Source organism: Hevea brasiliensis, chromosome 1, assembly GCF_030052815.1.
Source record: "Hevea brasiliensis isolate MT/VB/25A 57/8 chromosome 1, ASM3005281v1, whole genome shotgun sequence".
Lineage (NCBI taxonomy): Eukaryota > Viridiplantae > Streptophyta > Magnoliopsida > Malpighiales > Euphorbiaceae > Hevea > Hevea brasiliensis.
This window is the reverse complement of record NC_079493.1, coordinates 87,024,346-87,037,770: the sequence shown is the minus strand read 5'-3', so window position 1 is coordinate 87,037,770 and position 13,425 is coordinate 87,024,346. Positions and strand designations below refer to the sequence as shown.

The 13,425-nt window shown below is 33.2% G+C and overlaps 1 protein-coding gene across 3 annotated transcripts in view; it reads right to left on the bottom strand.

Annotated features, from left to right (window-relative positions):
• LOC131179308 (uncharacterized) overlaps nucleotides 1-9,887 on the bottom strand; it is a 43,248-nt gene extending 33,361 nt beyond the window's left edge. The window contains exons 1-4 of one of the 3 annotated variants that reach the window (XR_009148307.1): nucleotides 9,674-9,887; nucleotides 6,499-9,069; nucleotides 6,189-6,321; nucleotides 6,002-6,090 (exon numbers count right to left, since the gene is read on the bottom strand). Coding sequence is in view for 2 of the 3 variants with exons in the window: in XM_058145849.1 (XP_058001832.1) it covers nucleotides 6,002-6,090; nucleotides 6,189-6,321; nucleotides 6,499-9,069; nucleotides 9,674-9,766 (2,886 nt within the window). In the remaining variant the exon portion in view is untranslated. The remainder of the gene's footprint in view (nucleotides 1-6,001; nucleotides 6,091-6,188; nucleotides 6,322-6,498; nucleotides 9,070-9,673) is intronic. The other 2 variants (XM_058145849.1, XM_058145851.1) reach the window with 2 other exon arrangements.
• Nucleotides 9,888-13,425: the final 3,538 nt, after the last annotated feature.

The following is a 13,425-nucleotide window of genomic DNA, read 5'->3' as shown; positions in this document are numbered from 1 at the left end:
GATAACTAAGATCACGGAACACAAACTTAATGGTTCGAATTACCTGAAGTGGAGTAAGACTGTTAGGGTCTATTTGCGTAGCATTGATAAGGATGATCACCAAAGATCCACCCACTGATGATACACGACAAACTTGGCTAAGGGAGGATGCTCGGTTGTTTTTGCAGCTTCGGAACTCAATTCACAGTGAGTTAATTAGTTTAATTAATCACTGTGAATTTGTTAAGGAATTGATGGATTACTTAGATTTTCTGTATTCTGGTAAAGGGAATATCTCCTGTATTTATGATGTTTGTAAGGCATTCTACCATGCTGAGAAAGAGGATAAGTCTCTCACGGCTTATTTTATGGATTTTAAACGGGTATATGAGAAACTTAATGTATTCTTGCCTTTTAGTCCTGATGTGAAAGCTCAGCAGGCCCAATGGGAGCAACTGGCTGTTATGAGTTTTCTTGCAGGCCTTCCTTCAGAGTATGAGACTGCTAAATCTCAGATTCTATCCAGTTCTGAGATTTCCTCTTTGCATGAAACGTTCACACAGGTCCTTCGTACAGAGAGTACCCAATCTTCACAGCCTGCCAGTAGTGCTCTTATTAGCCGTAATCCAAATGGACAACAGGGTAATAGAAGAGGAAGTAGAGAATGAATTACAGACAACAGAAGTAATCAGTGTAATGGAGAGGCTAGATCTAATCAGGACTCAAGAGGAGTTATTTGTTATTATTGCCATGAGCCTGGTCATACAAAATATAATTGTCCGCAACTTCAGAGGAAAAATCAGCGATCACAGATGGCAAATATGGCAGTAGAGAATTCTACAGTATCTTCCTCTGAGAAAACTATTTTGGTATCTGCAGAGGATTGTGCACAATTTTTCCAATATCAGGCATCTCTAAAGCCTACCAGTTCCCCTGTTACTGCAATCGCCGAGTTAGGTAAATACACTATATGCCTTGTGTCTTCCTCATTCAAATGGGTTATTGATTCTGGTGCGACAGATCACATGACAGGTAATTCTAGTCTTCTATCTGCTTTTCAGTCTAATCTCACTTCCTCTACTGTTACTTTAGCTGATGGTTCTACTTCTTGTGTCATCAGTTCTGGAACTGCGAACTCGACTTCGTCAATTTCTTTGTCTTCTGTTTTGTGTCTACCAAAATTCTCTTTTAATCTACTTTCTGTTAGTAAACTAATCTCACTTCCTCTACTGTTACTTTAGCTGATGGTTCTACTTCTTGTGTTATGGGTTCTGGAACTGCGAACCCGACTTTGTTAATTTCTTTGTCTTCTGTTTTGTGTCTACCAAAATTCTCTTTTAATCTATTTTCTATTAGTAAACTTACTCGTACCTTAAATTGTTCTGTTTCTTTTTTTCCTGACCAGTGTTTATTTCAGGATCTTACGACGAAGCAGATTATTGGTAGAGGACGCAAGTCAGGTGGTCTCTACATTCTGGAAAATCATGTACCGCGGTCGCTTGTTTGCTCCAGTACCTTAACACCTCTTGAAACTCATTGTAGATTGGGTCATCCTTCTTTGTCTACCATAAAGAAGCTGTGTCCTCAATTTCAGTCCTTATCAGTACTAGAATGTGAGTCGTGTCAGTTTGCAAAACATCATCGTTTGCCTTCTGTGTCTAGAGTCAATAAACGGGTTTCATCCCCTTTTGAGTTAGTTCATTCTGAAGTTTGGGATCCTTGTTCTGTTACTTCTAAAACTGGATTTCGTTATTTTGTTACTTTTGTTGATGATTACTCTCGTGTTACCTGGTTATATTTAATGAAGAATCATTCTGAGTTGTTTTCTATCTTTTGTGCCTTTTGTAATGAAATCAAAACTCAATTTAATATTTCTGTGCGCATATTAAGAAGTGACAATGCCAAAGAATGCTTTGCAGTACAATTTCAGTCTTATATGACACAAAATAGTATTCCTCATCAGTCTTCCTATATGGATACCCCATCCAAAAATGGCGTGGCCGAAAGAAAAAATCGGCATCTTCTTGAGGTAACTCGTGCTCTTCTTTTTTAGATGAAAGTTCCTAAACACTTTTGAGCGGATGCAGTTTCTACGGCATGTTTTTTGATCAATCGTATGCCGTCTTCTGTCCTTAATGGGGATATTCCTTATACTGCTTTGCTTCCTACAAAGTCTTTGTTCCCTATTGAACCCCGTATTTTTTGTTGTACCTGTTTTGTGCGTGATATTCGTCCACAGGTTACTAAATTGAAACCAAAATCTCTCAAATGTGTCTTCCTTGAGTACTCCCGGCTCCAAAAAGGGTACCGTTGTTTTTCTCCTACTCTTAATCGTTATCTTGTTTCTGCAGATGTCACATTTTTTGAGTCCACTCTATTTTTTTCTCAATCATCTGTATATGAGAGTCACGGGGAGGAGGATGATCTCTTAATATATACTGTCCAACCAATGTCTAGTCCTCTCCCACAGCTTATTCCTTCTGTCTCTAGACCTACTCGACCTCCCGTTGTTCATATTTATTCCAGGAGATTGGAGATTCCTGACTCAGATCCTCCACCAGCTACTTCGTTGGGAAATCCTGTATCTCATACTGATCATGATTCTGATCTAGACTTACCCATTGCTCTTCGTAAAGGTAAGCGTTCATGTACTTACCCTATCTCTTCTTTTGTTTCTTATAATCAATTGTCTTCTTGTTCTCGGTGTTTTGTTACTTCTTTAGACTCTGTTCCTATCCCTAATACTGTCGGTGAGGCACTGTCTCATCCTGGCTGGTGTGATGCTATGAAAGAGGAAATGGAGACTTTAGATACTAATGGTACATCGAAATTGTTGCCTTTGCCCACTGGTAAGAAAGCTATTGGTTGCAAATGGGTATTTATAGTAAAGGTAAATCCTGATGGTTCTGTGGCTAGGTTAAAAGCACATCTTGTAGCAAAAGGATATGCTCAGACATATGGGGTTGATTACTCTGACACTTTTTCTCCTGTAGCTAAACATACTTCTATTCGCTTGTTTATCTCTTTAGCAGCTACATATGATTGGCTCCTGCATCAATTGGATATCAAGAATGCTTTCCTTCATGGTGATCTTCAGCAGGAGGCGTATATGGAGCAACCACCTGGATTTGTTGGTCAGGGGGAGTTGGGTAAAGTTTGTAGGCTTCGGAAGTCTCTTTATGGCTTGAAACAAAGTCCTAGGGCATGGTTTGGGAGATTCAGTGAAGCAGTACAGGAATTTGGTATGCAAAAGAGTAAGTGTGATCACTCAATATTTTATAGGCAATCTGAGGCTGGTCTAATTCTTCTGATAGTCTATGTGGATGACATTGTCATCACTGGGAGTGACTCTGCAGAAATTTCATCTCTTAAAACCTTCCTCCAAACCCAGTTTCAGACCAAAGACTTGGGATTGTTAAAGTATTTCTTGGGTATCGAAGTTATGAGAAGTAAGAAGGGTATTTTCTTGTCTCAAAGAAAATATGTCCTCGATCTATTGACAGAGACAGGAAAATTAGGTGCTAAGCCTTGTAGTGCACCAATGACTCCAACTTTACAACTGTTAGCAGGGGATAGTGAGTTGTTTGAAGATCCAGAGAGATGAAGGAGATTGGTAGGAAAATTAAACTACCTTACAATCACTCGTCCTGACATTACTTATGCCGTTAGTGTGGTAAGTCAGTTTATGTCTTCCCCAACTGTTGCTCATTGGGAAGCCTTGGAACAAATCTTGTATTATCTGAAGGGCGCTCCAGGAAGAGGTTTGCTCTAATGGTAATCATGGGCATTTGAATGTTGAATGTTTTTCAGATGCCGACTGGGCTGGATCTAAGGTTGATAGGAGGTCAACTACTGGATATTGCATTTTTGTTGGAGGAAATTTGGTGTCTTGAAGAAGCAAGAAGCAGAGTGTAGTTTCTCTATCTAGTGCTAAATCCGAATACAGAGCCATGGCACAATTAATATGTGAGGTAATGTGGATACTTCAATTTCTAGATGAGACAGGTTTTAAGACCTCCTTGCCTGCGAAATTGTAATGTGATAATCAAGCTGCTCTCCATATTGCTTCTAATCCGGTGTTTCATGAGCGGACCAAACATATTGAGATTAATTGTCACTTTATTCGTGAAAAGATTCAACAACAGATCATCTCAACAGGACACATCAAAACTGGAGAGCAGTTAGGAGATATTTTCACAAAAGCTCTGAATGGAGCTAAGATTGACTACATTTGTAACAAGTTGGGCATGATTAACATCTATGCTCCAACTTGAGGGGGAGTGTTATGGAAAGTCAATCACTATATTATTTCTCTGTATATTCTGTATTCTGTATTCCTATTTAGGATTTCTTATTTAGGATTTTTTCCTAATTAGTAGAACACAATTATAGGAATCAATTGTATATATATACCCATGTACAGATTAATTGAAATTAAGGAGAATCATCTCTCTCTACAATATTGTTCACTTAAATGTTTGAGGTCCAAGTCATTTAACTTCAACTTTGGGCTTTCATTAATTTGTTATATTTGTTGATGATTATTTTCAATGCACTTAGTTGTTTCTAATAGATGTCTAGACAAGCCTGAAATGGAAATGCAGCAAGAACACCGGGAAATTCAACTGATACTAGGCTTGACCCACTCTGATATCATATTAGAATTTTGAATTGAAGGCTAGTGATGAATAACTGGGCTGGAGGATAGAATCCATGAAGTATGAAATTTTGGCTTACTTGGGCTTCGACCAAGCTAAAACGTTAGAACTAACCAATTAGTTAGTAGGCCTTTCACCTTTATATACCCTTTACACTTGGTGTTCCTGTTAGATGTGGGATTCTTAATAAATCTGATGGGCCCAAAATCCATAAAGCAAGAATTTTGTGGCAGAGCAAGCTACAGTTGTATGCTATGTGACCACAAACTAATTTGGTGACAAGTTTGGTAAACTAGACAACAATTCTTCATAGCCTAGAGAACACACATGAATGTGGAAAGCAGGTCACCCATAAATTGAGAGCTAAGTTTCAATGCCTACAAATACATGTAATTGGATAGCTAAAGAGCATGTCTTGCATTGAGAGTGAATCACAAGTTAGAACAAGTAATCTTCTAAGTGTTTGTGAAAGTGAGATTTTGGTGTAGTGGGCTAAAGGCTAGAAAGCAAATTTGTTAATAGACATAAGCCTTAAAGCCAAACCAGATTAACATTACTATGTGCTTGAGTTATTAGTTTCTTTCACTGTTCTATTTCCTCTGTTTACTAATTGATAAGCCCTAAGGGGTGTTAAGAATGATTTCCACCCAATAAAAGAGACTGAAAGTGGCCATAGCCATAACAAGAAATAAAGCAAGAGAGGAAAAATGCATTCCGTAAAGAACAAAACATGTTATCTTTATCTTGCAAGAAAGGCTATATTGCAATTCTCAATTGATAACTGAGGAGCATAATAAATACTTATTCTTGTCTTGTCCCAAACAACATGGACTGATAACATTTCTAAGGAAGCAGCATAAACTTACTTTTCAGAATTTAGCTTTCTGAATGTACTGCAGGATGCAGGCCTATTATTCAATGATTTTTCCCTGGACATATCTTCATCAACTGCGTAGGTAATGCACATTTGTTTTTCTTTGAAGGGATGATATCAGCACTGACAATGTGCAAAATATCTACCTTGTTAAATTAAAGGTGATGAAAACAGTTCATTTTCCTTCTAATTGTTTTTTCCTAACATGCATTAAACAATTTGGAAATAGATTGAGAATACTCATTGCAGTAAACATAGATGCAGCTAAGCATGGCAGGGAAAAAGAATGCAATGGATGAGTTTTTAAGTCGTAGCTCAAGTTTCCAAAAACTATAAACAACGAAAGTGATACAAGTCACTGACAATGCTATAATGCTAAATTGAATTGAGCATAGATGAAGTAGATGCTCCTGATTGCTGTTCTGTAAGCAAAAATAATTAACACAAAACTTGTAACAAAAATTATATTAAGAGACGAAGATTTTGTTACCACTTCACACTTTTTGCTGCAAAACCAATGTTCGTTGGGAAAGCATTCCAAGCTATCTTCATTTCTAATCCTTAGGCATCCAATGTGATCTGCACCAAATAGGCAAAAAGCACAAGAAATTCCAAATGTTCAATTGAAAAAATTTTCTTATTATTAGCTAAGCTAAAAAGAGATGCAGTTGACCAACATTTACGCTCGCATTGAGTACAACAAAGAACCAGATCATCATCCAAAGAAAATACAGTGTCTCTTTTCAATTTGTTTTGGCCACAGATTTTACAACAGCATGATGGGCAAAACCAATCTCCATCTGGAACATCCTATGGAAGGCCAAAAGGGAAAATAATAACGAAAGGGAAAAGAAAATTAGTCAAATATGAGAAGTCAAATATCTGGATCATAAAATACAATGAAAAATTATGAAGGGAAGAGATGGAGAACAGGAAATTCTAGAAAGTTTTAGTAAGTACAAACTAAAGACCAATCGAGTGACTTACCTCCATACCAAGGCAACTTTTATGGAATGAGGAAGGACATTGATCGCATAAAATCAGTTCACCGCCATAATGACAAACAGAACATATGTGATCATTCTCACCTTGATGACAATTGTCCTTCAACCTTTCAGGTGGCTCCGCAGCAAAATTTTGAATGTCATCATGCATTATTTGCATCTGGCAATCTAATAGAGACCTTCCATCTTCCAGAAAGATGCTGATAGCTGGTCTGCAGTATTTGCCACTTACATGAAATTCAAAGTCACTTAGAGCATAAACCTCCCCACAACAATTGCACTTGATCCCATCACGATTTATGCGACCTGTAATTGGATGCCTACCCTTTGAAGTAGAATAATGCACTTTTTCCCTTGGCAACACAACATTGTTATCTATCAACCAAGACAGGACAGTCCGAGGCTTCTGATGCGAGGGATTAGGGATCACAACCTGCTGCACTCTTTTGCTTGATCGGAGAACACGAGTAGGACAAGTACCTCTTTTATTATTTTTTAATTTGGCCAAACGTCTAGTTTTCCTTCCTTTCCTCATCTCTGAGAGGAAGTTGTAATAGTCTGAAATGGCTTTTTGTTGATTTAAGGAAAATGCAGGATGTGACTTTTCCTTTCCTTTCTTTTGGATTTTTCTAGTCCCTCCAACTTTTAATTTTTGATGCATAGCAACTTTTCTTAACATTGAGATACAAGAAGTCTGAGCAGAACAATTTTCAAGCTTCAGCAACTGCATTTTATTTAAAGCAGGAGATATTTTCTTGCTGGCCGACTGTATCTCTACAGTCTTGCTAAGAGTTTTCCTTTCAAGATGTGTAGTTGTAGAAGCAGGACCCCAGGAAGCTCTTTCATTTCTAGAATCCTTGCAGGCTGCTCGAAGTGAATTATAACATCTCCCTTCTGGTGATATATAGTACAACTCCTGCTTGCCGTTATGGATCTTATATCGAAAACTCCATCCCAAAGCTGAGAGATGCTTCTTTGCTCTCATGGTCATTTGTGTTATATCTTCTTTCTTCATCTTGCTCCTTAGTCTCACCTCATATCCAAATTTATACCAGTCCACAGCTGCTTCAGGGCAATATTCAGGTTTGATAGCAACTATATCTGACTGAGAAGAAACACCATATTCCTGAGTCTCTGGTGGTTGTTCAATAAGAAGAGAAGGCGAATTAGCTGGACAATTAAACAGATTTGTATCCTTATCTTGGGACATTAAGGAAAGAATATCTGCATGAGATTTAGTCAAATTTAAACAGACCTCACGAAGAGAGTAGAAGACCTTCCCATCAGGTGAGATGTAACGAAGTCTAATCATTCTTTCTCTCAAGTACTCAATTTTCCACTTCAGATACGCAAGATGCTTCCTAACATCAACACGCAGATATGAACTTTGAGGCCTTTTTCCACACATATTTACATATTTTGTAATAGCATCTGGGCAAAATTCAGCTCCAGGAACCAGGTCTGGCCCAGCAGGTAGCCAACTGGATTTTCTGCATCTTGAACTTCCATTAATTTTATTGCCATTGTAACTGGAAAAACCTTCCTCAATGCTTCTAGAATTAGCAACAAAAATTCCATCCTGTTTAGAAGGCAAAACTGATGAACCCTGAGGTAACACACATGCTGTTTTTTCATAGCAGGATACATTTGATTCAGTCAGAAGACTCATAGCTAACCGATCATTCAATGAAAGACATTCTACTTGGTGCACATTAGACCTTTCTTTAACAGAATGCACGCTAGAAGATTTGGGGTAGAACATGTTGCGATTTAATGTGTTTTGAACAAGTGGCATATGATGATTTTGGGCCAAATCTGCTTCAGGATTTGTATTAATATGATTTAAAGGTTTCACAGACTCCAACAGCCTCTGTACATCTTCTGGAAGGCCTATTACCTGGAAAAGATGATTCATAGCAACTTCAAGGTTATCACCAATTGCCTCTGACACTAAATTTTTCCACAAATCTTTATCAGAAGAAATCCACTCGCCAAGCTTATTAAAATTGTCTTTCTCTCGCAAATCATACCAAAGTTGCTTTGTAGAAATAGGAACATAGTGTTCTTGCTCATTTTCCTCAATAACCTCAAGAAACAACCATTTCCCACGACTCTGCCAAGTTCCTGTGACCTCACTCCAGTCCTGAGTAATCCTTATATCATCAATGGGAGCCATCATTTCATCACCCAAATCGGGGAAAAAGATCTTCCTCTCCTCTGAACCATCTTCATGATCGAAAACCACACCTTCCCACCAACCTTCATTGTAACACACATCCACACACATTCCATAATGGAGGTCCCATTTGCCAAACTGAAGTGGGGGTGGTAACGGCCTAATGCGACCACGATAATCACACAGGTTAGCAGTGGTATGATCATTCTCATCCACAAGCTGTGAAACATGCACACCATCGATAAAATGGTCAGACCCATCATCCACAAGTATACGATCGTATTTGACAACATATTTGAGATCCCAGCCATTTTTAAAATGATCAATAACAGTTCCTGGGTGCCATGAACCTTTAAACCCTTCTTCCACACTCCTTACCTACAAAGTTTAAAATTTTAACACTAAGAAAAGGTCTGGAAATAAAGGCTTTAATGCAAATGAAAAGAAAGACTCCTGACCAGAACTTGATATCCAAATTAACCAGATAAAAAAGGGTGACCCAATGCACCAAGCATCCCACATTTATGGGCTCGGGGAGGGTTGATATCCCAATTGAACAGAAAGCCATACAAAAATTAATGGCTGATTTCAAGGAACCATTAAACTTTTTTTTTTTTTTAAATTTAGATATGGAGAATTCTATGTTACAATTTTACAGAACAGAGAAACTCTAATCAAGAGAAACTCCAATCAAGCCTCGCATGCATGCCGGATAGAACATGAAAGAGATACAGATAGACAATTATAATGGAGTAAACAAATAAAAACCATAATGCAGCTCCACTCAAATTGAAAATATCTTTGGGAACTTAACATGGAACCCATAATTCAATAAACAAATACAGCAACATGAAAAACAAATTGAAATCAAAACAAAACCAACAAAAATATATATTTAAAAAAAAACTTTCAAATAATAATAATAAACCCTGAAAAAAAAAAAACCAAGAAAAGAACATTAGTAAGATAAGAATGGCATTACCTCTACTCTTTCATGATTAGAAAACTTAATTGTTTTGCTTACTCTGCGGTTTCTTGTTGTAATAGTGTCTTGTTCTTGAAACCCCAATGCCATTGAAAAGAATGAGATTGAAAAGGATTGCTGATAAACAAAAGGAGAAAGAAACTGTAAAATCGCAGAGCAGAGATACTTTGTTAACAGTGGTAGTCACTCAATGCTTTCTCTCCAAGTAAAAGGAGGTTGGAAACCCTTAAAATATAAATAAATTCCAGTGTGGGCTTGTGCATGGTTAGGCCAAAATATTCGAAAATTAAAAAAATATCGACCCAACTTAAATTAACCGAAATAAATTTTTTGGGCTTTTTTAACATTATTAGTATTATTATATAATATATTACTAAAAGGGGAGACGCTTTGCCTTTCCGCCTCTCTCTCTCTCTCTCTCGCGCGGCGCCCCCCCCCCCCCCCCTTTTTTTATGAAAAAAAAAAATAATTTTCAAATTAAAAGAAGCAAGATTACATAATCGAGATTGTATTTCTCAACGCATAAAAAAATATATTTCTTTTTCTATATGATCATAAATTATACGTTTTTAGCAGTTTAACAATCTAATAATAATTAAGTAATTAATAATCAATTCAATTTATTTTTCTCATTTTAATTATTTTAAATTATTTAGTATTTATTATTATTGACATAATTTTAAAATAATTTTATTTATAATAAAGTGTAATTAACTGTTTAATAACAGTGTAATTAGCTGTTTAATAACAGTGTTGTGATTATTTAACCTTCTTATAGTTATTTATTTTCGGTATCTTTATTTTTTTATTATTATTTAAAACAAAGACTTTATTTTATTTTCCACACAAGATATTTTGGAATCTTTTGAATTGCTGTAATATATTTTTTTTCCTCTTCAATTAGAAAGAATATTTAAGTTCACTTTAAATTTCTGTTTGGGCATTTTATTTTATTTATTGAATTTTTAAATTTTTATTTATTTATTGATATATGAGCAATATTTTTGACACTTTTTCTACTTACTAATTTTTAATTTAATATACGTTGCACATTATATATACTCATTTTATATTTTCATACTTTATTTTTATATATGTAAATTTTTATTAATTTTTTATATGATATACACAATATTTTAATTTTAAATAGATAATTAAATTTAATTATTTACTACTATATTACAAAATTATCATGACACAATACCCTTATATGTATAAATCTTTGAAAATTTATTTTTATTATGCCTTATGTTTAGAATATATTTAAATATAATGTTTTAGATTTGAAACGGTAAACATCTTTAATCATATTATTTAATATTTTTTTATTATATTAATCTAATATTTAATATTTCATATTTTGAAATATTTTATAAATACATAATTTATAATATGTATAAATAAAGAAAATAAAAAAAAATTAAAAATCGTGGTTTTTTTATTAGTTGTAATAAAATTAAAATTATTTATTTTTTTTATTTAATGAAACATTTTTTAAAATAATGATTTTCTGAACTTTCAATTAATCCCTTTTCTTCTTATTATTTTAATATTGTTTCAACATTTTTTATTCATTTAATATATATTTTACGTTTGTTATTAAATTAAATTATATTAATTTATTTAAAAATAATTATTGACAAAATAAATTTTATTTTATGGAAAAGCAAAGTTATGATTAAAATTCTCTTTTATTTTCCTTCAAAGTTCAAACCTTTTAAAATTTAGTCTTGTATCAATTAAAAGAATTTTTGTTAGTGTCCATTACTATGTTAAAGAGGCAAAACTATTTTTTAAGAAAAAAATTTAATATTATTTAAAAAAGCAATTTAAAAAATATTTTTTTTTGTTATTTTCTAGTTTTTCATTAACGTGTAATTGTCTTTAAAACAATCTCATAAATTTTATGTTGATTTTCTATATGATATATAATTATTGTAGTATTTTAATTTTAAATATTTAATTAAATTTAATTATTTTTTGTTATAATACGAAATGACCATAACATAACTATGTATTTAAATTTTTATAAATTTATTTTTATTATACCTTGTATTTAGAGTATATTTAAACATATATATTATCTTAATTTAGTGTTTTGCATCTATTAATAAAATATAAAAAAATAAAATAAGCATTCAACTACAAATGATAAGAAGAAATACAAGCAGGCACATGAATTAAATCTAGCTAGATTCATAATTATACATAAATACATATTTGTAATTACATAATTAAGAAGCCTAACTTAACTCTTGAAGAAGAGATAACAATAAGTGAAAAAAGCAAACCACCATATATTTCAAGCACCACCATATTTTTCAAGCAGGCACATGGTTTGCTTTTCTTGCTTCTCGAAGAAGAGATAACAATAAGTGAAAAAACCAAACCACCATATTTTTCATTCATTAGTATATACGGGGTATCCATCTCTATTATTATCCCATATCAACTTTATTTTACACAAAATAGAACTATCAAATAATTAATATATATAATAATTTAAATAAATATATAAATATCATCACAATTGAATCGTGTCACTATCGTCCATAATTATGTAAATAATAGATCTAATCCTACTTTAATTAGTTTTGTTTCTAACATTAAATAATTAATAATTCATAATTATATAAATAAAATAAAATAGTTCTTTATTAATAAATCCAATCCTAATATTAAATATTAAGCAAAAATTTGATTCAAATCTTAAGTTCCATTCATATATTTATCTATATTATAGATTATAAGTTATAGATTAATTGTTTATTTTTCACTTATTAATTTTTTATTTTAGTTAATTATTTCTTGTAAAATTTTATATTTAATTAAAGTTAAGTATAAGTAAAACTAAGAATTTTAAATTAACATGAACTCTAAAATTAAAAATTTTAAATTTATATAAATATTAAAATTAATTTAAATAATAAAAATAAAATTGTAATATATCACAGCATAGTGCAGATTTTAAAGCTTTTCATCCTAAACATACACTTTTGGAACTAAGTTAAAATCTAAACTTCTTTTTTTTTTTTCTTTTTTGTTACCAAAAAGTTTAGATGAGGGGAGGCTCTTCCAGTCCAAGGTAATTTCATACCACCAACGTCAGGAGAGATTGCAGTAGAATTTACATATCACCCATCAAGAGGATGGTTAATAAGGCTCGAATCTTAATCTAATGAAACCCTTGATTGAATTTCACTAACTAAACTAACCTGCATTAGCTAAATTTGAACTTTTTTACTTAAATTACATCACACTTTTTTTTTATTTAAGTTCAAATAATCTAATTTTTTATTAAAAAAATTTTAAATAGTATTTTTTTAAAAAAATAAAATTAATAATAAAATATTAATTTTATATTTTCAATATTAAAAATTAGTTACCATTTTAATAAAAGTGAAAAATAAAAAAAAATGACCTACCAACCTAGAACACAAACAAAATCAAGGATACCAACATCAAATCCATCATTCAAATCTAGATGATGAAAAAACAACACAAATATTCAAACTCAATTGTTTCCATAATGCCCAACAAGAAGCCTCCATCTTCACTCTCTTCTCAATCTAAACCTTACTCCACCTCCCACGCTAAGCCTAATTCCCAAGTCTCATGATTGCAAAAAGAAGACTTGGTGGCCGAAGAAGGAATATAAATGATATTACTAGTGACATCCCCCCTTACCTATAGTTGATAGACTATTGCTTGCTATCTTTTCTCCCTTTCTTTTCAATTCTCACACACCT